The 27,369-nt window shown below is 27.9% G+C and overlaps 1 protein-coding gene across 1 annotated transcript in view; it reads left to right on the top strand.

The window, feature by feature from the left end:
• The window catches only part of LOC107447219 (synaptogenesis protein syg-2), a 290,007-nt gene extending 262,880 nt beyond the window's left edge, over window positions 1-27,127 (top strand). Inside the window, exons 6-14 of the mRNA XM_043045385.2 lie at window positions 2,631-2,921; window positions 6,810-7,097; window positions 8,965-9,267; window positions 10,537-10,668; window positions 18,224-18,248; window positions 20,662-20,750; window positions 20,841-20,968; window positions 24,065-24,271; window positions 25,729-27,127. Coding sequence (XP_042901319.1) covers window positions 2,631-2,921; window positions 6,810-7,097; window positions 8,965-9,267; window positions 10,537-10,668; window positions 18,224-18,248; window positions 20,662-20,750; window positions 20,841-20,968; window positions 24,065-24,262 — 1,454 coding nt within the window. The 3' untranslated portion in view covers window positions 24,263-24,271; window positions 25,729-27,127. The remainder of the gene's footprint in view (window positions 1-2,630; window positions 2,922-6,809; window positions 7,098-8,964; window positions 9,268-10,536; window positions 10,669-18,223; window positions 18,249-20,661; window positions 20,751-20,840; window positions 20,969-24,064; window positions 24,272-25,728) is intronic.
• Window positions 27,128-27,369: the final 242 nt, after the last annotated feature.

Genomic DNA, 27,369 nt, shown 5'->3' with positions numbered 1-27,369 from the left:
TCAACAAAACAGGTGTTTTTTCCACTCTACCTTCTTCAATAGTGATTCAATTTTGGAAGAGTTTTTGCCCTTTAATTATTAATTTGTAACGAAGGCTAAATTTTTTGTCTTCTTTTTAAATAAGGATTCTAAAAGTGCTTATCAAAGGTGGTCTTTACGGAACACCATATATATTATTTTCTCATTATAATTTCGAAGAGCGCAGTACTAAATTATTATTTTTAGATACTTTCTTTATAACGACTTTTGTAAACCTCAAAATTAACTTCATTGATTTCATCGAACTACACTTCAGAGTTTAATAAAGCTAACCATGTTTGATTGTGGAAAGAAACTTGCCCCTATGGGGAAGGAAATTTGTGTGATTAAGGGAAACATTTGCTTGACTACGGAGGAAACGGAAAGAAGTTAAAAATGAAGAAGTTCGTAAAATCGCCAAATTTTAGTATGCAATCAGACAGGTTTTTTGATGTTCCATACACATACAAGTAATTGTGATGATTATTCACTTTAATTCTATTTTGTGACACCCAATAAGCATACTCTTTTTTATTCATATTTTAAACGATTCTAGGATTATATATTACGGCGGGTCTTTGCGGCACATCCTGTAATTTTAGATATCAATTGTTCATCAAAATAAAGGAAATCATATATACTTAATAACGAATATCAAATTGGCCCAATTTATAAATCATATCGATTTTTTTCCAAATTAGAACCATTCTAATCGTTTCAAAATTTTTCTAATTACAAAATAAAATTAACAGTTTTAGCTAATAACAAAAAGCCAAAATTGACCATCAGCGTTTTATTTAATGATAACACTCTATAGACCTAAATAAAAACCATTAATAAACTGATGAGATTTTAAATTGCTTTTTGATTGCTCTAAGTTTCTTTGTTTTCCGCAAATTTAATCCCCAAATAATTGTTCAGGTGTACCAAAAATGAACTAGATAAATCACGGTATCCAAAAAATGAACTAGATAAAACTATCTGGCCTGTCAAATGATTAAGAAAGAATTAAGCAAATAATTACATTTTTGAAATAAAATATTACCCAAATTGTTCTTTATTTTATCTAGGTTCTGTTAACATGTTTTTCTCGAATTAAAAATTAGTATAAAACACTTAATTAAAAATTATTTTCCTTAAATAAGTCAATTGCTGAAAAAACAAACATTGTGTTCCGTTTTTTCATTCTAAGATACTAATTTCTCCTAATACAACTATTAGTTTCATTAGATAATATTTTTTAATGAATTTAAAAAAAAAATTGTATATCTAATTAAATATAAGTTTAATTAAGCTGTATATAAGTTAATTAAACTGTGTAAGCTGTATATAACAAACATTGTTTTCTGTTTTTCGTTCTAACATGCTAATTTCTCCTAATGGAACTATTACTTTTATTAGAAAATATTTTTTAATGAATTTACAAAAAATTTGTATATCTGATTAAATGTAAGTTTAATTAAGCTGTATATAAGTTAACTAAACTGTGTATATGCTCCAAAATATTTAAGCAATTAAGATGGAAAAAATATTTTTAGAAACAATGCTTCAAGAACTAAATAAAAAGCACTGCACCTTTCTTATCTGATTAATATCCAAGTATCAACGGTAAATGAAACGTAATTTACATATATTTAGGAAACTTTAGCTACGTGCATTTGGGAAACTTTTATAACGTGCATTTATACGAAAATCTGATGTAGTTAGCGTTCTGTCTGTAAAGTAATGAATTTTCTCGGTAAAAATCCATAGTTCTGCTTAATAAAACCAAAATATACGTTATTTAAAGCATTAACTTGGTAGTTTTTTCATTCGCATGGTAGCTGTTTACTGGAAATTCTGGTTTTTAAAACAAAAGTTTTCATTACCGCACATTTAGTAAGAAATTCCAAACTGAAAAGTAAATCTTACCGAACAAATTATTTATTAACCATGCTCTAAGGCATCATGATAAAACAATAAATTTTATCACTTTTGCTTAATTTTATGCATATTACAAAATCATATTTTATTATTTTTACCGAAGTCATAAACAAAGCATTTAAGCATTTTTGACCCTACATTTTTTTTGGTGCAGGAAACTTTAGTTACGTCGATTAAGGAAACTTTATTTGCTTGCATTATGCTATGAGTTTGTTGAATGCTCAAAGAGTCATACTTTCAGCAAACTTTGGAGAATGATACTTGGTTTTGATCACTGTGATGTTTTGTTGATAGTTCCCTACATAAAAGATTAAATACAACAATAATTAATTAATGACTTATTGATAAACTGTTTCAGACGCAGTTAGTTGAAGTCTATATAATTACCAAGCAAGTTTTCATCAGGTTTTTATAAGTTAATATTTTGTTCACTTAGGCACAATGCTTTCTTTAAATAATGGAACGAAGAGATTTTGTGACAGATTTGTAAACCTATGGTAATTAGAGCATTTTTCTAGAAAAAGAAACATTCGAAATTTCTTTAGATTTTAAAAAAGGTTTTGTCCCAGAGTTCTTAATAAAATTCATGAGCAATTTTATAAAGCAACAAAATAATTATATTTTGCATTTTCATCTGTCTGCACAAATATTGATTTGATATGTCATCTATTTCACTTCTTCCATTTCAGATATTCCTCAGCTGACACTTCGCCTTGGCAGCAAACTTAGGCATTCCCATATCCAGGAAGGGAACGATGTCTATCTCGATTGCAGCATCATTGCCAGTCCTTGGGTTAGTGAAATTGCTTGGAGATTCGGAGGTAAAGAGCTTCAAACTAATACATCTGCTGGGATTATCGTCAGTAATCAAAGTCTAGTTCTCCAAAAAGTGCAAAAGACTTCCAGGGGACATTATACTTGCGTTGCCAGCAATAGCGAGGGCGAAGGCGAAAGCAATGGTATTCAACTTAGAGTTCAATGTAAGCTATTTACTAATACTATTTCCTTTATTTGTGGTGTCTTTGGTGGCTCAGGGGATAGAACGTTCGCCTTCCAATGAGGTAAATCGAGTTCGAATCCCATCGATAGCGGGTCGATATGAATCCCGCTCCCGTGTCGCACTAACCACAGTGAAATATCATCAGTGGTAGATAGACCATGGGCTAGAGTCTACTTGCAATCAGGCTAACCACTGGAGATTTTCGTGGTTTTCCTCTACATGTAATGTGGATGCGGGTTTGTTCCCTCCAAAAGATCTCCATGAAGGCAACATCTATCACAATACTTGATCGAGGAGTTCCCTTGCCTTCTGGATTGGGTTCAAAATTACAAGGCTGAGGATTTCAACATTAGAAGTCGTAATCCCTAAATTGGGTTGGTTGTTCAACGACGGTTATAAAATAAAATAAAAAGAATCAACTTCTCATTGTTCAAGTAACAGATATACCACTACAAACAAATTTACATTTTAAACCATTTTCTTTTTCTGCATTTTATTCGTCATGGCAATAGAAAGTGACAAGTGAGGAAGATTTAAATTTGGGATATATTTTAGGAAATTGTATTATATATATTAGAATATGTAATCCAGTTAGGACTTTTTATCGACTCTATTAAGAGTTATTCTTGAGGAATAAAAATTTTTTCGAAACTTTTATTGAATAGTACGCATAGTTCAATGTTATCATCTTAGTTTTTAATTTTCGTTAGACTTAGTTTTTAATTTTTTTTTATTTTTAATCCAATCAAAGTATTTATAAGAGTTAGCTAGGTTGGGAAAAATGGAGTTCTATAAGAATTATCAACGCGATTTTTAATATCTGTGTATTATTTTATGCATATCGTTTGTACACTGAGAAAGAAAACATGGTCAAAACCACCAGAATACGATAAATCTTCGGAATCTATGGAAACACCTAAATGCTTAGTAATTTTTATCGAAGTGCTTTGGTAATGATTTTGGTAAAATTAACTATAAAATATTGTTAGAACATGACAAAAAACATTTATTCGTTACATTTACTTTTCAGTTTTGTATTCGCTTATAAAATATGTCGTAATGAAAGCTAACATTTTTAAACCCATTATTCCTTGTAAACCATTACCAAATGAATGGTTTGAATACTGTATATTTTGGTTTTATTATACGGAATTATAGGTTTATTTATTTAACCAGAAATTTTATTAAGGTAATTTTACCAGAATTTTTCACCGTGTATAAATTATTTTAAAAAAAGTTTAAACATAGTACCCATATAGTTATTTATATTTTTATTCACCAGAAACGAGTGTAGGAAACTTCAGAATTTTCTCATTGATAGGGTTCAATTTTATTAAACCTTTTACCTTCGATGGGTAACGTGTCCAAATGAGAAAAAAAATTCAATAAAATTGCTGTACTCCATCGCAATGATATAGTATACAAACAAAGATCGCAAGTGGCAGAAGAAAAAACAAAAACACTATAAAAACTTAACGAATCAGAAGAGATGAAGACTGGAGGAAACAGAGATGAATTGAACAAGGATTATTAGACGAACCTTCAAGTTTTGTCACACATCGCCATATCATAGCCAAGCACCTTTCCCCGTTTTTCGGGCCTCCATCTTTTAATAACCATGGCAGAAATGCCACGTACTTTTGACCACGGTTCAGACGAGGTGAACGGTGCCTAAACTGGTAAACCCCTTTCCAAACTTCCACACACCAACCACCGAGAGAACTTTCACTAACAACTGGTTAAACGAACACTTTGCTGCGCATGCGTACCGGCCGTTCTGTCCTCTTCTAGGATTCGAACTCACAACGCTCAGCTCTCCTCCAGCTGTGTGAGTGACGCCTTACCAAGTTTCATGAGTTAAACAAACATGTTTTGGTTTCTTATATCCCACTTTGTCCTTACGACTATTTTTTTTCTTCTTAGCTTTCGGTACCCAATGATTCTAACAGCGTTAATGACAGTGCTTGTAGAACAGCTAAAAATGATAGAATGCAAGAAGAAATACAATTTAATGGCAAGATTATTTTCAGTTAAGATTCTGAATGATGTTCACTAAATAGAATATATAAAGTGCAAAAAATACATATTAGTACAGTACAATATAAGATTTTTTGGACAGTTCTGTTTATGTAAATTAGTCACTCTACTTTTTAAAGAATATTTAATGTAGTTATTAAATGTTGCTATTTGAAATAAAATCTTTAATATAAAATAAACAGGTTTACTAGTCTTAGACGGCTTTCTATATAGCATTACAAGGAATGAACAAAAAGAGGATCTATCGTAGTTGCTTATACGGATTGTTCCTTAAAGCACGTTGTGCCAACTTCCGCATGGCTAGATATTTAGAATCCTTACTACTTCATTCAATATTCTTTTTCATCCACTGATGCAAGTAAGATGAAAAAAAGGAATAAAAAAAGTTCGGAAAGAATACAAGCAACTGTACAACGTCTAATTCTGTTAGAACAGTCTTTTCGGGACAAAGTGATGTCTTTTTTTCTTCTATTTTGTGAAAGAAAAGGACAAGCCATTGTAAGAGGATACTGTTTTCGTATTCCCATTCCGTTTCGTTTTCCATAGCCTTTGTTATCTATTTTGTTATTTTGAGTAGTCTCGAAAAATCTACTTTGCCGAGATTCCGTAATGGAGCATTTTGTCGCTCTGAAAGTCACAAAGGAACACTATATGTTGATTAATATCTAAATCCTGCTTCGATAGAATTTTCTCGCAGCCAGAAAATTACCATAAAAGTGCATTAGGAGTTCAAATTGGCTGTAAATTAGCTCCAGTACAACAATTCTGAATGGATTTAGTTAGTTAAGTTACATTGACTTAACAGATGACACATGGACAGCAATTTATTTGAAGCAGTTAAGTGCTGAGAATTAATTAAATATTTGTTTTTTAAAAAAATACGTAATTCAAATTTGCATTTGGTTAAAAAATTATCCACTTATGTTTAACTTTAGTATTTCTCAACATTAATTTATATAAATATTAGAAGTTAAAACGATTATATAAATTGATAAGAAAAATAAAATATGAAACAATTGGTAAATTTTTGACCAAATGATTTAATAATTAAATACTAAAAATACAATTTCTTTTGTATGAAAGGCAAAGTGCGTTCTGGAAATATATTTGTCTTTTTTAGTGTATTTTTTCACAACCACCTTCACAATTAAGTCTTCCAATCAAAAAGAAAAATGCGGTGATTTTGATGTACAGTTCGAAAAAAATAAATAAAAATAAATAAATGGGGAAAAAAAAGGAACACCCTCAATAACTTTTTATTTAAGGATCTGATTTTCACGTTCTTGGACTCCATCCTAATGGCTCGAGGGGTGACTTTAAATATGCAGATTAATAAGTGCAAACGATACTTCAAGTTTCGAAATTCAACACAAAAACGTATTTTCTGTGGAAAAAACTTGCCTTGTTTTCGACGGATTCGGATTTTTGACCCCCAAAATATGGGCGGTAGCCGTAATCTGGGAAAAATGGTCCCAAAAGTTTGATCAGGAGAGTGTCTTTCTTCTTCCCAATTTAATGCCGTAATTCATTTTTTTTTAAATGGGTATTTTTAAAATAAGTTATTGATGATCTTAGATATGTATTTTCTTACAACCAAAATTTGTGTTAGATCAATTATTTTATAATTAAAAGATATGTAATTTTTTAAAACCTTTTTCGAGTTTAACGATATCAAAACCTTTTCCCGATGAAATAAATAAATAAATGTATAGACAATATTTTATAAAGGGTCTTATAAAACTGAGTTATTGATGATCTTAGAGTCCTCTACATTTCCTCGCAGCAAACCTAAGCCGCTAGTACTGATAAATGATTTATTTTCTCTCTGCAGACAGTCCTCTCTGTAAACCAGGTCAGAAAGTGGTTTATGGTGCAGCAAGGCACGAAGCCGTCAAGGTAGTATGTGAAGTGGAGGCGGATCCACGGCAGCTCAGTTTCCACTGGGAATTCAACAGCTCTTCAGACAATCTTCAAGTGTTAACATTCGTGGCTGAAGGACTTAGAAGTGTTGCGACATACATACCTAGGACAGAACAGGATTATGGGACGCTTCTCTGTTTTGCAGAAAACATTGTTGGAAGGCAGAAAGAACCTTGCGTTTACATCGTAGTTCCCGCGGGTAATTAAAATCATGTATTTGTTAAGGCTTTGGGATAAAAAAAAGGAGTATTGAAAACCAAAGGAAGAAAAAATTTATTCATAAAAAGAGATTTACAACTTAAGGATTTTTCTCTCTTTTTTGAAGTTTTTCTTGAAAGGAGTTTGGGATTTTATTGAATGTAAAAGAATTATATTTTAGTAAATATGCATCTAATTTTATTAAATAACTCAGGATTAAGCAACGCTTTATAAAATCTTTAATAACTCAGAAAATTTAATGAACTACGTTATTCAGATATTTAAAAATAATATTCACAATCAATCATAAAATAAAGAATAATAACGTGTTGCAAAATTAATTTGAATTTTATCTTCTTTAATAAAAAAAAGTAACATTTTTTCAAGGTATAAATATCGTTAACATGTAACTTAACAGTTAATAAAATAAAAAAAAATATATATGATATTTAAAATAACTGTAATTTTGCCATTTAGACATTTTTTTTAAAAATTATCCATGTACATATTAGTACATGTACATAATTAAAAACTTTCATTTTGCTCTATTGAAACAATGTAACGATTTTAATTTTAATCTTATACATATATATAATCTTATATATATAATCTAATATATATAATCTTATATATATAATCTAATATATATAATCTTATATATATAATCTTATATATATAATCTTATATATATAATCTTATATATATAATCTTATATATATAATCTTATATATATAATCTTATATATATAATCTTATATATATAATCTTATATATATAATCTTATATATATAATCTTATATATATAATCTTATATATATAATCTTATATATATAATCTTATATATATAATCTTATATATATAATCTTATATATATAATCTTATATATATAATCTTATATATATAATCTTATATATATAATCTTATATATATAATCTTATATATATAATCTTATATATATAATCTTATATATATAATCTTATATATATAATCTTATATATATAATCTTATATATATAATCTTATATATATAATCTTATATATATAATCTTATATATATAATCTTATATATATAATCTTATATATATAATCTTATATATATAATCTTATATATATAATCTTATATATATAATCTTATATATATAATCTTATTTATATAATCTTATTCTTATATAATCTTATATATAACATAATAGTTTCCTTAAAATATTAGATTTCGATAAAATATTTAGCTTAAGGTGAAAAAAAAGAAAAATGAAGGGAAAAAAATTGAAAGCTTACAATATTTTTGAGAAAAGTCAATTTTTGCTTAATATGTAAATTATTTTTATTTGATACTATAATTTTTCTCAATAATATAAAAATTTTATTTAATACACTCCTTCATTATCATGAATAACACTGGGGAGCAAATTTTTGATTATATTTGTGCCAGAAACTGATCAGAAACACACGAGGAAACAGTTGAAAAAGGGAGATCCCGCTATGACAATATCTCCGGGTACGGGTTTCTATGTAACTTTTAATCCTGATGCTGTGGCCTAACTCACCTAAAAGTTTGCCGCAACATTTTTACTATCCCATTTTATGCGTATATAACGTTTTGTAAATTTTTACATTTCGACTAAGAGTCGGCTAAAAAAAGAAATCGGCTAAAAATGTTATTAAAAAAATATTAACTGGAGTTTGGTGAGAGAAACTGATTGCAGACTTGAAATCAGCAATGCAAAGTATCTGTGCTATGTTGAAAATCCCATGCAAAAGAAAACAAAAGAAAATTTTTCCCTGTGCTATTTGTATTTAAAAGTGATTGAAACTCTATTACGCAACATATGCAAACCACGGTGCAAATTATTGTTGTTGTCTCTTTCAGGGCCTCCAGATCCAGTTCAGAATTGTGTGATTATGAACCAAACTGAACAATCATTTCGAATCGAGTGTTCGGAAGGTTACGATGGAGGAGTATCGCAGCATTTTGTGTTGGAAGTGTACGATGCGATAACTAGCACTTTGCAAACAAATAGAACTTCTTCAGAGCCAATATTTACAATTCAAGGGCTTCCTCCAGGAACAGATTATCTTGTGATATTGTACGCTGTGAATAGTAAAGGTAGAAGTGAATCAATTGCGTTGAGGAGTAGTACTCTTACAATTCCAGAAAGTCTAACAAGAGTGGGTAAGTCCAATATTACTTAAGTTCATTTAACACTATGTAGATTTGTTATAAATTCTACTGCATTCAAATTAATTTTTTTATGTTGGCCATATTCTCTGAAGTTCATTCTTTGTCACATTCTGGTTAATTCTTTTTTGCTATTAGGTTGGCAAAAATTTATGAAGTTCATATATGGTTGCTCCTTAGTTCACCATAAGTTGTACATTAGACCTTTTGTTGGAGTTGATGTTACTCCTTGAATAACACTGTTAAAAGCTCCACATCAAATTATGGAATAAAGTACCAGAATTTTTTGTCCATTATCCATAAAATCCAGTTTACCGCAAAATATTAAACTGTCATTTTTCCATAATATTTATATATTCAGAGGGATTCTGTGACCTTACTGTAGTTATTATTGTAAAAATACCGTATATCAGAATTTTTTTCCGATACATGTTATGGTAAAAATGGATTTTAAGGAAGAAAATACCGATATTCTGAGTTCCGGTACTGACCAATTTATTCCGGAATTCTTTACAGTGAGCATTTATTGAATTATTTTTTTTTAAACTTATTAATTGATTGAATTTGGATAGTCATTCAATTAAAGCTATTTTTATGCAATATAAAACAAATCAAGTACATTCTTTGGTCCAGATACAATACGGAGATTGCACAGATACAATATCGAGACTTTTCCAAGATAAGACTTTTCCACTCGTACACTTTCTTAATTTTGTTAGAACTAATAAAAATTAATGATTTTTTTCTAAAACCAATATAATAATATTTTTTTTTGGTATTTATTTAGCTTAGTTTTGTTCTCAAGCAATAGGTTTTTATTTCCCTATCAAATTATTTAAAAAAGAAAACAGCAACTGAAACAGAAAGAAATTTTTTTTCTTTCGAATGTCTGAAAAACCTAAAATTTTCATTAACATTAAAGTTTTTATTCAAATAATATCTGTTGTTACTGACAATAACTACATATACTGAATGCAAAATTCTTCTACTGGGTGTCGCAAATAGTTACACGAATTCGAAGCATATTGTGATCCAAGATGCAACACTCTACACTTTTCTATAATAATTAATTAATCATTGAGTAGCAAAATCATAGATAGGTAAGCAATTTCGGAGATTGAACTCGACTGAGAAAAAAAATTGTATAAAAATTTAATCAACATTGTGTGAATTTTTTCCAGAAAGACTTAAATTAGAAGAAATTATTTTTAAAAAACTACATTGATACATTAAAATTGAATTATGTAATAATTTTCCTTACAGATGGTGATGTTTGGCAAGTCAGCTTCAGTCCATTTCTTCTGGTTTTAATAGCTGTCGTGATTGGACTTGTTTTGCTTGCCCTGATTATAGTTCTTCTAATTAAATTTCGCACAAAGCACAACCATCGTAAAGGTAAGTAAAAACCATTTTACTCTACATAAGAAAAGTAATTAAATTGTTCATTGATCTAAAAATTAACGTTGCTTTAAGATTAGTAAAACTAGAATATGTAAAATGTTCAATAGTTAATGAGCTAGCAAAAATCTCTACTTCATACATTATTAAAAGTCTGTTTATTTGTACAATATAAGTTTCTGACGATAATACCAATCAAAATTTTACAAATATGGCTATTAATCATAATTTCATTTTGGCAACGTTGTTTAAAAAATCTTAAAAAATTCAAAATTTGCTCTTTTTATAGTATAACGTTAATATTTTGGAAGAATAAAAGCAATGAACATTGTGCCGAATACTTTATAATGCTATAATGCATGCCGACTAATAAGTTAGTCGGCATGCAGCACTAGTTCCATAGTAATTTATTGTAATGGTATTTTAAAATCACATATATCACACACTGAGAAGAAAAATATGGTCAAAACAACCAGAAATATAGTAAAATTTAACTTATTTCTAACTCAATCGAAAAATTAAACAGCTCAATTCATTTTACTGAAGCTCTTTGATAATATTTTTTTTAAATTAAAGGTTTAAAATTAAAGGTATTATAAAGTTTTATAATCGGTGAAAATTTTCATATGTGTAAAAATTTACTATTTTTATCATCATATCTTGGAGCATGCAAAAGAACCTTTAATTTTTGGTTTTGTATTTATTACTAAATGTGTTGGTTTTGAATTTATTACTAATTTTGAAAACCAGAATATCCGATAAACCACTACCATATGAATGGTAAAAATTCAAAATAAATGGTTTAAATACAATATATTTTGTTTTTTTTTATCTAGAATTTTTTTTAAATTAGAAATGCTATAATGCCATTACTATACTGTACGGTAATTTTACCAGAATTTTTTCTCCGTGCAAAAATAATGGAGAGTTGAATAATGTAATTTCTTTAAATGACGACATTAGATCAAACATTTTGTAAATCTTCCATTGAAACATAGTGAAGCATAATCCGCAATTCTCCAAAAATCAAACGTCAATCTTTTTAAACTTGAAAATAGCCAGCGTCCTCATAGTCCTTACATCCGACAAATTTTGTTATTCAACGTCTTCTAACGTGTTTGTTGAACTACTAAGTTTCCATGGTATCAGACTTAATGTTTTGAATATTTAAAATCGAAATATCAACGAAAGTAGAACTAGAAAAATAGAAATCAACGAACTCGCTTTGAAAAGACTTGACGCAATATTTTTTCTCTTTTTTTCATTCTTAGAATTACACATCTTGAAAAAAGGAAAGTCTTTATTTGAAAAATACTATATTTTTACGCAAAACACTCTTCTTAAGAGGCTTTTTTTCCGATGCTACAAAAAATGCTCTTAAACAGCTTTATTTAATGTTTACAATTCAGCAGGTTTTTGCAGCACAGTAACTCTATATTATTGTGCTAAAATTTATTTAAATATTATTGTGAATCTTTCTGCAGCTTTAGCCGAAAATACTGATTCACATTTAAAAAAAAGTTTTAAACTCCAAATTAAAATAAAATAAAATAAAATAAAATGAAATGAAATGAAATGAAATGAAATGAAATGAAATAAAATAAAATAAAATAAAATAAATAAAGTAAAAAGAAATTAAAGAAATAAATAAAATGAAAAGAAATAAAAGAAATAAATAAAAAAAACTAACCAACACTGAAGTAAAGTTTTATATGCGATATATCTGAGAATATGTAAAGCACTGCTTGCTCAATACATATAGTGCGCGGATATAAGAAAATTTTAATTTTGCTTTGAGTTATGCAATAATTTAAGCAATAAAATAGACGAAAAATAACAGAATCTTACATTCAGAAACAATTTCAATAAATAATTTAATATTTCCCATATAAGAGACATTGTATACACCATACACAGGAGCGTTCTTTAATAGTTGGTCATACATATATTTCTTATCAACATGCTTGCTTTCTTCTTGAAAAGTATCCATTTTTATAGCTTCTGTAAGTTCAGAATCCAATAGCACGAAGATATCAAATTCAGCTATATCTTTCCATAATCTGTTTTACGATGGTCTTTCTACCGAAGTTATGATTTCTGTATCATGTACTACAAGCAATATTCTAAAGTTGCAAGATTTGAAAGTACGCTAAGTATAAGCAAATATCTGGAAAAAAACTATAAAATGTTGCATTAAAGCTTTACTCGTTGCCATCAGAATATATAAAGTAAAATTTTTAATACGTATAATCTAAAGATATAAAAGTTTCTCTGAAGTACAAAAATCATGAAGTTTATAAAAAGCAAAAATTGAGCAGGAAATTAGGTAATTCGGGGTATGAACTTAGTTTAATTTATAGAAAAGTTATAGATAATGTATATAATGAGTAAGATATGATAGATATATACTATGCATATGAATAAAAAGTTATTGATTTACTGTATGAACCACTTTTGAAGTAAATAGTTTACTTATACTAAAAATTTACGAGATTGATAAATTTTTAATAAAAGCTGGTCATTGAGTAGCTCTTTTTTTATTAATAGTACAGATTAAGATAGTGTGTTTGTGAATTTCTGTCAAAATATGTAGATCATTCTTGGGCTTTTTATTTTGGACAACGCCTAAAATGCGCGTTTAAGAAAATAGAAATAACTTATATTGCATGTTTTAAAAAAAGCTTTTAAAATCTCAAAATGCTTATTTAGGAAAATGGACACGAAATGAGGTTTTAAAGAAATAGAAAGTGGTTAAAAGCTTATTTAAGAAAATTGAAATAGCTGAAAATTGAGCTAAGTCTTTTCCAAAAACAAGGATTTCGAAGTATTTATATTTTCATTAATAGGCAGTTTGAGTTATGATCAAAATAACAAGTTCATCAACGAGATAATTTTTTTTCCAAATAGCATGTATGGAATTATTAATTTTAAGTATTTTAAATGTGCGTTTACTTTCGGATCTAAAGGAAACCGAAAACAATTCCTTGTGGCCCAGCTAAAAACAAACCGCAGAAAATCAACAACAAAAAAATGCAGTTTGAAGATTGTGGTGATTTGGCCAATTCCGCTACAGAATTTTTGAAGCGGAAACACCTGCAATATTGCTGTAGTTTGTAAACTGCAGTAATTTTGTCAAAATGTTGACAGTAAATATATATAGAGATCTTAGTATTCAGTGGTGCCATCTATCGTGAGTGATAGGAAATACTATAGTTTTTGTTTAGAAAAAAGATTTTTTTTTTAACTTGATCTATTCTCTTGATCACATGGAGAAATTACGGAGTATAGCACTCGCGAAAGTTTTCTGTTGTGAATATGTGAACACATCCTGCCTGCACAATTAGCCCTCTCGGCTATGCCTCTGTGTCACTACAGATGCAAGGAACTAACTGCTTTCATGAGGTGCTTCTTGTTGGCGGGATAAAGTTTTTGTTTGTTTAATCATATTAGGTGAAATCACAGTTAATAAATTTTCTCAGAGTTAATAGTTTAATTAGCGTCATTTTATGGTTATCTAATTGTTTTGATTGTATACGGTAAAAATACAATTAAATGAATTATTATTTAATTTCTTTTTACCAAAAACTATGTAGATTCCCAAGAATGTAGATTTGAGTTTTTTTCCCTCTAAGTTTTGTTACTTTTCTTACAAGTTTAATTTTTAAAAGAAAGAAGCTGTAAACGAATTTTTAAAGTAAGCAGTTTTATAAATCTTATGCTCATTTAGGTTCAATTGAAAGTACTATGAATTTTTTTTTAAACAAAATTATTTGTTTAATTTAAAACACTTTATTTTAAACCAATACAAAACGTATATCGTTTTAAATTATCTAAGTTTATTTCCGTAAGACAAATTTCAGAAATAGATTGAAATTAATAAGTTTTTGAAGGGAAGCTTAAAGATCAAAAACCTGGGATAAAATATTCAATTTCAATTTCAATTTTGTAACCTCTTTGGATACAAATTGGTTTAAAATCCAAACTAAAAATTTATTCTAATTCGACAAAATAGGTATAATTTTTGCTCTGCAATAATGCTAGTTTAGTATAAATTCGAATAAAAGAATTAACTAATTAATATTTACTACTGACCTTTACTTCAATATTGTTTTTACCATAAACTTTGTGCAAAAGCAGTTTTATTAAGTCAAAAATAATTAATGGAAATTTATAAGAAATTAAATTTAGTAATAAAATTACTAAAATACAAAAATATTTAAATACCTTATTTCAGGCATATTTTGAAATAGTTAAATTGTGTCAAAATCTTACTTAAAAGTTTTCGATGCTTCTGAACTATAAATAATTGCAATTAAATCAAATATGTATTTTATGAATTTTTCTTTTATGATAATACAGACAGTGTATGTTATCACCGTTATCATTATATATGTTTATAATTTTTACCTAAATATGAGTAATTAATGTATAATCAGAAAGGAAAAAAAGAAGTTAAAAAGACTTAAACATTATAAAAGGTTGATTTATCAACGAGGAAAGCAAGATTGAAGACATCAAAGACTTTCAATTTTACAACAATACAAAGTAACTAAAGTTTTTCTGCAGATTCACCAGAAAATATACTTCTGAAACAATGACTGCATAATTACTTTAAATTTACTGCAGAATAACCACGGATTTAAGGTCTAAGTTTTTCTTTTTTAAGTTTTTTTGAAATAAATTATTTATAAATTACTTCACTTTAGCTACGAAATAACAGATTGCATTACAGAAAATCTGCAGTTAACTGTAGAAAAATTACAAAACTACTTCCGTTCTGTAGAAAAACTGCAGCGTATTTTTTGCTGGGGGCTGGTGAGTGAGAGTTTTTGATTATATTTTAATTCATTTCGAAAAAAAGAGCATTTTTCACTCTTTTATTATCACTTTTCCTAATCATCCCTTTAAGACTTAACAAAATTTTATATTTTTTTAACACGAAACGAATAAACTTGACTTGAACGTTTTCTACATACAGAATTCGCCACTAAACCAAGGAAGTTTATTTCATGTTTTGCACATTTTGTTTTCAAATGGATTTAGATACATAAGCCACCACCCTTCAGATGAAGACGATACACTTTATTCCCACCCCCTACTTCAGACATAAAAACAAATTCTTCCAAGTATCTTTGGTCATACTCTAAGAGTAGTTTCCCTCTTTTTAAAATGTGCTTGGAATTTTTTTATTCTCAGAGCCTACATCGAAAACATTTTTATCCCATTAGGAATTTTTCTAAAGTCAGAAAGAAAGTAACGACATCAGTATTTCGTATGGCCTATGCCTATTTCAAAAATACCATTTTTTGTAATTCTCATGAAAAAATATATATCCTTATCCTAGGTATTTTATAGTACTTTTACCCAAAACTCAATAGTACCATTAAGTTTGTACTTTTTTTTTAAAAGAAAAATGAGGTGGTTTTGCAATGCATGGGTAGCAACAGACGATGGCTTCATTTTCCTTCGTTCTCGAATGTTCTTGACTTTTGTGTTTAGAGTTTTTTCCTTTTGAGGTGCATAAATATAAAACATTTTACGGAAATTTAGGATAAACTCATACAATACATGGACTGCTTGGCTTTGAAACCAGCTCTATCAAAATATTTTAAAAAACAATGTCTCTTCAAATATTTTAAGCCATTTTCTTACTCTCCTATCTAATTTTGATCTCATGAGAAAAAACACCTTCTTTAAACTTCTACTCTTTACATGTTATATGTAATCTTAATTAATTAAATATCAAATCTGACTTATAAATTGGAGCAACTACATTAAACGCGTAATCATTTCAAAGCTTTCCCTCAGGGAAACGCATAATATTTAATTTCCTTGATTTTGATTAGAAAATGATCATAAGCCTAAAATTGCTCTAGAAACTGATCAGATTAGATCATTTTGGCAATGAGTACATAGTTTAATTTGTCAAGGATTTGGCAAAACCGCAATACAATTTTAAACAGTTTCATTATTTTATCTTTGTAAAATCTATCACGTAGTTGTAAGTTTCTTTGTTGTATCAGAGCCTGACCTGGATCCTTACTCTATTCTAAATTTGTTTAATTAATTCTAAATTAAATTAAAATTAAGTAAAGTTGTCTAAATTAATTCATATTTTAATGTTCCTGTATTTTTTGTAATTATGGAACACAATGCCAATCTTTTAAAAGCCTTATGTATAAATATAATGCATACTTGGGTACAATCTGCTGAATTAATTTATTCTGCTTTTTAAATTTACATAAATTTTTTCGAAGAAACATTATTTACAAACAAAATTATACATTTAAATAAATTTAAATAAATGAAATTAAGATTTATGAAAATAACTCCATTTTTTAAAAACCTTCGTTTTTTAAGTAATTACGAAAAATAAAAACTAAGAAAGCATTAGCTGTTACTAAGAAAATTAGATATCAACAGCATTTTGAATAAATATTTAAATTATAACTAATGACATTTAGATTCCAATTTAAATTTTTTTACTATTTACCAATAAATTCATCTTTAATAAAAGTAAAATGCACAATATTCGTTAAATATTCATTAAATTATTTTTTTTAAATATTTTTAAGTACCAAAAGTATTTTTCTGAATAATTAAAGAATATATGTCTTACAAGTTTAGTTCATACAGTAATATAAATTAATCATCTCAGAACAACTTATTTAAACATATAATCCAAAACCAATTTTTTTTAAAATATTCCATATCATCAATTAAATTTACTTAGTAACTTTTGGTTAAAACCATGATTTTATGAATGAAACATCAATATCAATAAATTTGCAAAAATTTTAAAATACATGAGATTGAAATTTCTTTTAGAGTAATGATCAATATTGTAACTAAAATGGATATAATATTTATTACATTGCCATAAAAACGCACTACCACACTTTCTCCTCAGAAAGAAAATTTCTAAAATACTCAACTAATAAAAGAAAATATCCACTTTCTTTTCATAATAATATTTTGAAATAGACAATTCTTCACTATATCTATTTCTGAATATTTCATTTATTCATGCGTATTTTTTTTTTTTTTTGAAAAAACAACTCATGTTCTATTTCCTCTTTGTACACATTTTTGAATTTTTAAAATCCGCGATTATTAAAAAAAAATTTATTAGGTGAAAACTGACAAACATGCCACAGTTTTTTTTTCAGTATTATTAGTAATTTCTATAAACGAAGTTTGAGTTTAAAAGAATGGTTTGATAGCAGGATATGTGCTGATACAATTAACTTCAGCGAAAATCAATATTATATTATTACTTTAACAATAATTTGTTTCAGCATTTTCAGTTTAAATTAGTATTCTTGTCAGAGAAAATTTTTTAAATGATTATTTATTATCTTACATTCGTTCATATTACCAATCGTTTTATACTCAATACCGCATCTTCTTAATTAATTTATCAAGACGTAAAATTAGACTTTCAAAGCATTCATTTTTATACTTAAGCATAAGCTTATTATTCAATGATAATATTAATATACCTGTATTGTCACATATACATTATTCTTATTGTATTTTTCTTCCATTTCAGCTCAGAATATGTCTAAAGATGATAAGTAAGTTAATAAATATCATTCTTCTGTACTTCAAACTGTAGGAGTTATAAGATAATTCTTAATTTATGTGCTTTGGTCTTATTGCATTGGATAATATTTAATTTTAAAAATTTACCATGACACTAACTTTTGTTTGATTTTTTAATTAAAAACGGAACTTGATTTAATTTCTGATGGTTTTAAACCATAATTGCTGAAGTACGGTTTATTCTGATCGATTTAAACATTAATTGTTTTGAGTCACGATGGTTCAGTGGTTGAGGCACGGAACATTTATTTGTAGATGAATTTCAGAACGATGGGTACCAGCTTCTCTGGGAAGCTAAGGCGGCCTGTGTGCAACGCTAAACACATTGTCACAATCATCACGTTGGTCGCAAAATAGTGGAGCATTAACTTTCCTGAAGTCATTGGTACATAGCAGGCTGTTACCGAAATGCTTCGTGTTGCTTTTATTAATTATTTTAAATACACTTTTTTAGAGTTTGTGTGTAATAGTTAATAAGAGGAAACTAATCATAAATAAAAATAATAATAGTAACAATTATTGGAGGGTTTAGATATTCAGTAAATTGGCGATTGACAATTACATTTTTATAATTTAAAAATAATGTTCAACCCTTTTTAAAAGTTTTTGTGGTCCTTAAAAAATTAAAAGACGTATGGAGAAATATGAGTAACAAAAAAGTATCACTCGCGCTTGTAATATATGCTGTAAAATTTTAATGACTTATAAAACGCTTATTAGATGCTCTTTTTTTTAAAAAAAGAAAAAATAGCATTAAGAAATTAGTTCGAAAATCTATCTCCAATAGAACTTCTAGATTCTAGTAAAATTAAGGATAAAAAATAAGGATTCTTGTAATACATAAGACTTTTAAGTTTTGTTTTTGCTAAGAGACCAATTCCTTTTTGTCTAAAATTGCTAATGACTTTTTATACAAAAAAGAAAGTGCAATTTTTCAATGGGCTTGAAATTGTTTTTTGTCTAAGTGATTAGGAAATTTATGTTTTTATAATTATTAGTTAAGTATTGCATAATCCAGAATAATGATATATATCTATATAATAGTTTTTTTTCTAGTTATGAGTTTTTGAAAAAGTAAAAGTAAAGAAAAGAATAGCTCTAAGTAAAGAAATTGCTTTGGGCTAAAAAATAAATCACGTATTTTTTTTGCTAATAATTTTCCAATTATTGAAAAATTTACTGTCTATTGGTAACACATAAGAATTAACTTCAAATTATTTTCCAATTTTAGAAGAAAAAAATATGATTGTTTTTTTCATTTTTTTTTTATTTCCAATGCAGCAGGCGATACAGACATTACCCTAGAGCCAAAAATATGATTGTAAAAATATTAATAAATGATTTAAATTAGGAAATTTATTTGCTATTGGTGTAAATTTATTTTTTTTCCTGAAAAGAAATCCTTAATAAATAAATAAATAATACAGTGGCAATGAAGTGCACACAAAAATTCAACCCCGAGTCACTCTTGATCTAATGATCGGATCTTCAATCGTAATGGTTCGAGTTAATGCATAAGAAATAAATTTTTAAAAATGTCGTAAATTTAAAATTCGATCTCTCAGAAACTCTTCGACCTATTTCACTAAATTTTTTATTTTACTGTGTAAAATTACATACTTTAAATTAATTTTTAAAATTGTATAAACTTAAAATAAATAATCTTCTTGATTATTTTTAAATATCTTATAAAAAATAAGAAACCTTTATTGAAATTATTTTTTGTACGAAATTACCTTTAGATAAACCAGTTTTGTTAAAAAAGGGCTAAACTGTTTGAAATAAATAATAAATGCTGGCGAGATATGATGAAATAAGCAAAAATTAAAATTATCATTCAGGAGTCAAAACTGCTGCCTCCTCGCCCTCCTGTCAAATCATCTCTCTCTCTCTCCAGCCAAATCACTCTCGCTCCCCTGCTCTGCTGCCAAATCACGGGCATAATATCGTATATTTTGGGGGTCAGAAATCAGAATCCTTTAAAAAAACGGCATGTTTATTCAGCGAAAGTACATTTTTGCACCTAATTTTGTAACGTAAAATATCGTCACCTATTATAAATCATCATATTCGAGGTCCTCCCCCTGAACCATAAGATTGAGTCTTAGAGCATGACGATACGATCATTAAATCAAAAATTATTGAAGGTTGATCCGTTTATTTCTTTAAGTACTGTATCTTGACTATATTTAGCAATAAATTATTTAAATTTGATATTTTGCTTTGCCTATTTTTTTTTTAATTTTACAAACCCAATATCAATCATTCATCCAAGCGAATTTTTTAAGTTGACACTTATAATGAAATCATGATGCATGTTTCAGAACTAGTTAATATAAAATGTGAAATAATATGTGGGTCATCTGAAGGATAAATTTTTTTCAGATGCCAAACACCATTAAGAAAAGATACAGATGATGACTGGAAGTCGTGCAGTTGTGCTGGTGAAGAAAAGTGTCCTGATATTATACCAGGTACATTTTTTACGTATTGATGTTTTTGATACACCATAATACCATTATTTCTACTTCAATTTTTTCTAAAATCCTTTTCGTTTCCAACAGGACCATTAAAAGAAGGGATGATGGATGACGAAGACGATTTATGTGGTGATGGTCTGCATTGGCGGACGTCATCTGTCGATAGTGGCCCTGGCATTCTTACGCCAGATTCATTTTCAAGAAGCAAATTGGTAAATACTAAGTTTATTTATTTTAAATTGCACTTATTTATGTTGCCAAACTTTGCGTGTGATTAAAGTGCTTAATTGAATTTTATGAAGACTTAAGCGTGTGTGCAACTTTATGCAAATTTTCGGAAAGTGTGAACAGTAAAGAAAAAAAATACAAATGCTGTGTTTATGCCGTAAAAATATTACTCAAATGGGTTCAAATATTAAGAAGCTATAATAGCTTGTTTAGCCCTGTGTCCCTATAATGTACACAGTAAGAAGTTTATGAAGAGAAGCTTCCAAATTGACCAAGAGAGAAAAGTATCTGAATCATTTATCACGCTTATTATATCCGAAACTACAATTTCTCAAATTGCTCCAAAATCAAGCTAACTGTAAAAAGGGTTATTTTTTGATAAAGCTTAAGCCAAGTACAAGTACGACAAAGGTCCACAAACTACCCATTAACCACAAACCACAAAGGTACTGCAAATTATCCATGGACTGTTTCAGTTTCTTAAATATCAAATTAAAACTTTATTTTATAATTTATTTGAAAAGTTTCTGTTTGAAATAAATTGTTAGTAAGCTGGCGAACACTGTGAGAAATAACGTTCAATGATGCACCAAATAATTAGTGCTGATTTAGCTGCTCCCAATTTAGTGAAAAACGAAGTTCTACCAATGTTGTAGTGCTGTAAGTTTTACGTCTTCTTTTGTAGCTAATAGTTGAACTAAATCTAAGGTTTTTCTTTATACTCATTTTTCAGTGAGACGTCGAACCAAGTTCAAAACTTGACTGTTTGTAAAATTTTAAGCTAAAGAGTGAACCAAGATTTTGATCAGACGAAAACCAATGATTTAGTTCAACGTTTAACACAATAGTACCTTTGTGAGCACTACAACAAATCCTTTATTTCTGTTTAAAGTTGAAATTATTTAGTTAAACGCTGAACGTTCAAATGTATATATTCTATTTTATTTTACACATAATCCTGTAGTTCAACATTGGAAAGCCTTTTAAGCGTTAAATTTGACTACTTTATATAGCTTTAACGAATTATATTAATAAAAAACATTTTTCACTAAATTAACTGAAAATCAATATGAATAATAATTCTATTGCAATTTTTATAATTTTTGTCATCCTGACGGGTATTTCTTTTATGCTGAAAATTAAAAAAATAGGAAGGGGTGACGTGATTACAATTTTGTATTTATCATTCTGTTTGCTTAACTGAAAAAAATGTGTCACTTTTGAAGATCCAAATAAGTTTTTAGAAAAAATAATTGCTTAATTCAAGCAGTAAATATTTTGGAACGTTTGAAATAATCTTGAAAATGACCATTTCCCCTTGTTCATTATTAATACATTATCAATTATATTTAATTATTAGTACTTAATTTGTGATACCTATAATTGCCTATATTAACTGTTCACTTTAATGTAGATTTAACTATAAAATTGTCAAAGAATATAAGCTCAGTAAGGAGGAGAAAAAAAACAAGTAACTATTGCAAGATTAAAGTTGCATTTTTCTACATTTTACTTTTAATTCCAAGTTGTAAATCGGGGAAAAACATATTATTATTAAATTTCCTCTTATTAGAGGAATTTAAAAACAGTTGTTTATCACTTTCCCACAGCTCTGTAATTTTTCATTCATAATAGAACATCCTCATAAGTATATTCAATTACTATCTACCTACCATTGTGAAATATTTGAAACACGTTTCTCCTGCTCCCATAACTAAAACTAAGTTTTGCATAAGGACAGATTTTACAGTAACATAAAGAACATTCAGAAGAAAAAATCTTAGATAGTTTTATCTAATAGAAGTATTTTATTGCAAGACTCTTTTTGAAACATGTTCTCGCAATCAGTAAGTAATTCGATTCAGAGATTCAATGATTCGTTTTGCTCAACTCTAACTGTAACTTCCACACTGGGATTTCATGTTTTGTCAAAACGGTATTTACCCAACCAACGTGTAAGCAAAAGAAAAAGTTGACAAATGTGTTCTTAAACTCGTGTTAGGTGGCAGAAGCTCTTTGATTAAAGGTGTGGGACATATTGGACAACATTTGAGGCAATAAAGCTCACTTTTTCTATGATTCGTTTCTTTTTTCCGTTTTATTTAATTTAAATTAAGTGTAATATTAATAGCTTGTAATCAAGTATTTTAATAACAAAATTCTTGTTACCATTTAATATTAATACTTTTACAAGTGATAAAAACTATTTTCATCATCTGAATTCTTGCGTTTGTTTTTAATGCTTTTGTTTTCTGCAGACATAAAAGACTCGTTTTCATTTTAGCGACAATAGTGCCACCTCATTTTGGGGGAATTTCTTTAACAGTGACTGATTAGTTAGAATATTAACTTTCAATTGACATATAATAAAATAAATAGCATGATAAAACTGCCATATAGAACTATTTGTTTTACAAAAAAAATGGTCGTAATTTCTAAGTATTAAAAGTAAAAACACAAACACTCCTTACGTTCTAGAAATCATCCAAAGTCTCGTTTATCTAAAAGCAGTCCTTCAAATATCCTGTACGTATGAATTATGATGTGTCGAATCACTAGTTTTACCCAAATACTTTCTTTCATTTTTTTTAAACTTAAATATTGCAGACCAAGAAAATAATATTGTTAAATATATTATTTCCCTAGCAACAATTTTACATTTGCCCCAGTTGGGCTCAGAATAGGCTCAATATGGGTCCTATGAGAACACGCACCGAGGGACAAATATTGGGGTGGCTCAATTTTTTAATATTCGTCCTAGAATAGCCTATATAGGGCCTACATTATGCAATATAGAACCCATATTGGCTAAATAATGGATAGAAAGCATCGGGTGAATCGTACAATTCTATATAGAACCGATATTGTTCATAAAGTGACTGTAAAATATCGGATGACTCGAAAAAATTCTATATAGGGCCAATATTGGAAAAAAAACTGCCTTTTGAACAATTATTGAGCAAAGATTCAAAAATATCGCCCAATGAGGGCCTAATTTATTTTGCTGTTAGGGTTAATTCAAATGTGTTTACATTGTTTGGTGACCAATAGTTTAAACAAAAAATGCATTTACTTTTCAGAACTCATCTGGAGTGCCATTACTACAAAACAGTCCTCCAAATACACCCCATTCCCAAGAATTATCATTACAACCAACATTACTGCAGGAATATTCACCAACGCAAATCATCGCCAGAACTGCGAAGCAAGCAAAACAGGCACTTGCAGACAGTCATACAGAGCTCATCACAACAACCAGTAGGCAAACAAAAGTTTGAAAACTATGTGTGAGTATTGCTTCCATTAAACTAACGTTCAGTGCCCAAAGAATAAGATAAGGATCGAATCTTTGCATTCAAGAACTCAATCTTCATGGTTCAAGGATGTGACCTCCATTATGCTAATCAAAATGTTCAGATTATTTTTTTAAGTTCAGAATTCAGACACAAAAATGTACATTTTCTAAATAAACATGCCTTTTTTTATTGACGGATTTGGAATTCCGAACCCTAAGATATAGGTATACATATTGTCCAATAGGTTTGGTCGGGAGAGCGGTTCACAGTTTGGATCTCTTAATGTTAAATTTACTTTTTAAGTATGTCACCATGACTCGAGAACTTTTTAAGTGACTTGAAAAAATTTTGCACTTAATTAAATATTTTGAATTGTAATGTAAGCAAATTTAGGTTTAGGCAAGGTAAGTTTTTTTTAAATTTATTTGTTTGTTTTTTAACAGTGCACAATTTGCTTGATGACCATCACTAAATATTGACCCAAAATATCAATTTTATTGCTATATACATCATTTTACTGAATGAGAGATTGAATCGACCGCAATTCGGCAAATCGCTATTATTTTTTTCCTCTTATAATTGTTCTCATTTGTAGTTTTAATAGTGAACATTTCGAAATACATTTCGAAATATGGTTATTTTTCTTATAAATTTTAACTGTCCATTTTTTGCAACTGTATGCAAAATTGTTTTACTTACTTTTATTGTGAAATCTCTTTAGAATACAAAATCAAACTTCATGTTATGGTTAATTAAAAAAATTGTCTTTGATTATTGGTCAAGAAGCATTTTTTGACTTGTGACACATCTTTAAGTAAACGAAACTGCAAATTTTGAGCTTGAAAACGCGTTAAACTTACATTCTTCGAAAAATCTAATATATTAGTTATGTTATGAAAAATTTACTTTTAAAATATTCTTATAACTTCACATGAAACAGTAATTTTTCTGTACAGAGAAAAAGTAAAAATTTACAACTATAATAATTTTTCGTAAATATGTTTAATATGAATAATCTTAAACAAGTAAAACTGACCTGTCTATAACTAAAACTTCATATATGTCTATAGCTGTCTATAGTATAACTTCAGGAATTAGTTTAAATAAATCTGAATAATTTTAGGAATTTATGTATTTTTTATGTCATTAATAAGTCTACCAAGAACCATCATACATGACAAATTTACAACTTTAATAAGGCGCTAATAAGATTTTATGTGTTGTAATCAAGTTGAAACAGGACATGATTGACATCCACGATATTGTTGTCGAATTTTACGCTGTATTTAAATATTAGCAATTTTTAATAATGTTTGAATTAAACTCGTTCCTAAAATGCAAATAGTGTAACGTAATTACCAGACATTATACTTAATCCTTTTTAAATATGCTTTTTTTTATTTGCAAGTATGTTGAACTAAATGACTAATAATAATTTTTATTTACAGAAATTGTAATTTAAGTCAAAATAAAGACAATGCTGAACTACTCATAGCAGAATGTGATCCTGACGATTATTCATCTTCGTGATGATGATGTTATAATCTTCATACTTGGGGACAATACCGAGGACTAATGGTGAAATAAGACTATTAATTTTTTCCAGTCGTCCTCAGATCACAAATCATCCATCGATTCAAAAGTGAAGTTAGTGACGTATGCTGCTGAAAGAAATACACAACATTTATCATAAACAAGTTATCAGGGTCGGGTTTTTGTGACACTTTTATTAATAAGCCTGTGCACAACAACGTGATCTCTACATTCATTTTTCTTCCAGGAGCTTAGTGTGGCTTGTTATCATGAGAAGATAACAAAAAAAAACTATGAAAATTATAAAAGTGGAGCAAGAAACTTCATCATACATTTCGTATAATTTATTTAACTCATTGAAACTCTTGTACGGAAAAGCTGACTGTGACCAATGAATTTATGAACAATTTCTGTGATGGATCCTTTATTACTTGTTTTGTATGTATTTCGGATACTTCAAACAGTCTTAAGTCTTTGCTAATTTGATTTCAAACTCAACGAAATTACTTCTTAAGAATTTAGAATTCCTCAAATTAACAGTTTCATCATTATTATTACGTTAGGTGTGATTTAGAATACTTAAATTAAATCTTATTTTAATAATTAAACCTTTATATTTTTTTGAAATAAATGTTGTCTGCATAAAAATTTGTTTGTGCTTTTTGTTATTAACTAGCAAATAAAATTTGCAATCATAAAAATAAATTTTCCCTACGGCAGATAAATTTTGGGAGATGTTTGCGAAACCTTATAATTTCTTAGATTTGTATTTTTAAATTATCTTAATCATGTATTGACTTTTAAATGTGCTATTAAAGTAATTAATTGCTTAATTTACTTATTATTATTCAATTATTTTGTATTTATTTTTAATTACTTTTACTTGCAAAATTATAAATTAAATTTTAGGAATCATTTTACACTTTCTATAAAATTTTATTTCATATTTTCTGAGCTATAAATTTATTTGAACACTTTAAGTATTTGGTAAATTTTATAAGTATAAAAACTTGATTGAGTGTTGAATAAATATTATAGAAGGACTAAAAGGATATGAAGTAAAGAAAATTATTTATTTTGGAGATATTTCTGTAAACAGAGGGAAAACAAACAAATAAACAAATTGCACCACTGTACAGAAAAACGAATACTTAAAAAGTCTTATATCATGGTGAATATTTTTCAATATGAAAAGTAACTTGTGTCTACAAACTATGGAAAAAAACTTTTATATTATAAATAAATAGATATGGATTTCGAAATATCACTTCAAAATGTTTTGATGATACAAATAAAACTTTTTATCATTTTGCATTTTGTGTAGTTTATTTTACTATTATTTTACATATTTTAAATAACTGTAGTTTATTTTATATTTTCCCGTCACTTGACTCATTTATTTCCGCTGCATATAAGGGACATACAGTTAACTATTGCGGGTAGCTCAGCTACAAATAACATTCCCGATATTTAGTCCTTGTAGTTAAAACAAAACAAAAATTGCGAAAATAATTATTTTCAACATGAACCGTTTTTGATCGTAATGTTATGCTCTT

Source organism: Parasteatoda tepidariorum, chromosome 5 (genome assembly GCF_043381705.1).
Source record: "Parasteatoda tepidariorum isolate YZ-2023 chromosome 5, CAS_Ptep_4.0, whole genome shotgun sequence".
Taxonomy (NCBI): Eukaryota; Metazoa; Arthropoda; class Arachnida; order Araneae; family Theridiidae; genus Parasteatoda; species Parasteatoda tepidariorum.
Note: the sequence above shows the minus strand (reverse complement) of the source record. Positions and strands in the feature narration are given on the sequence as shown.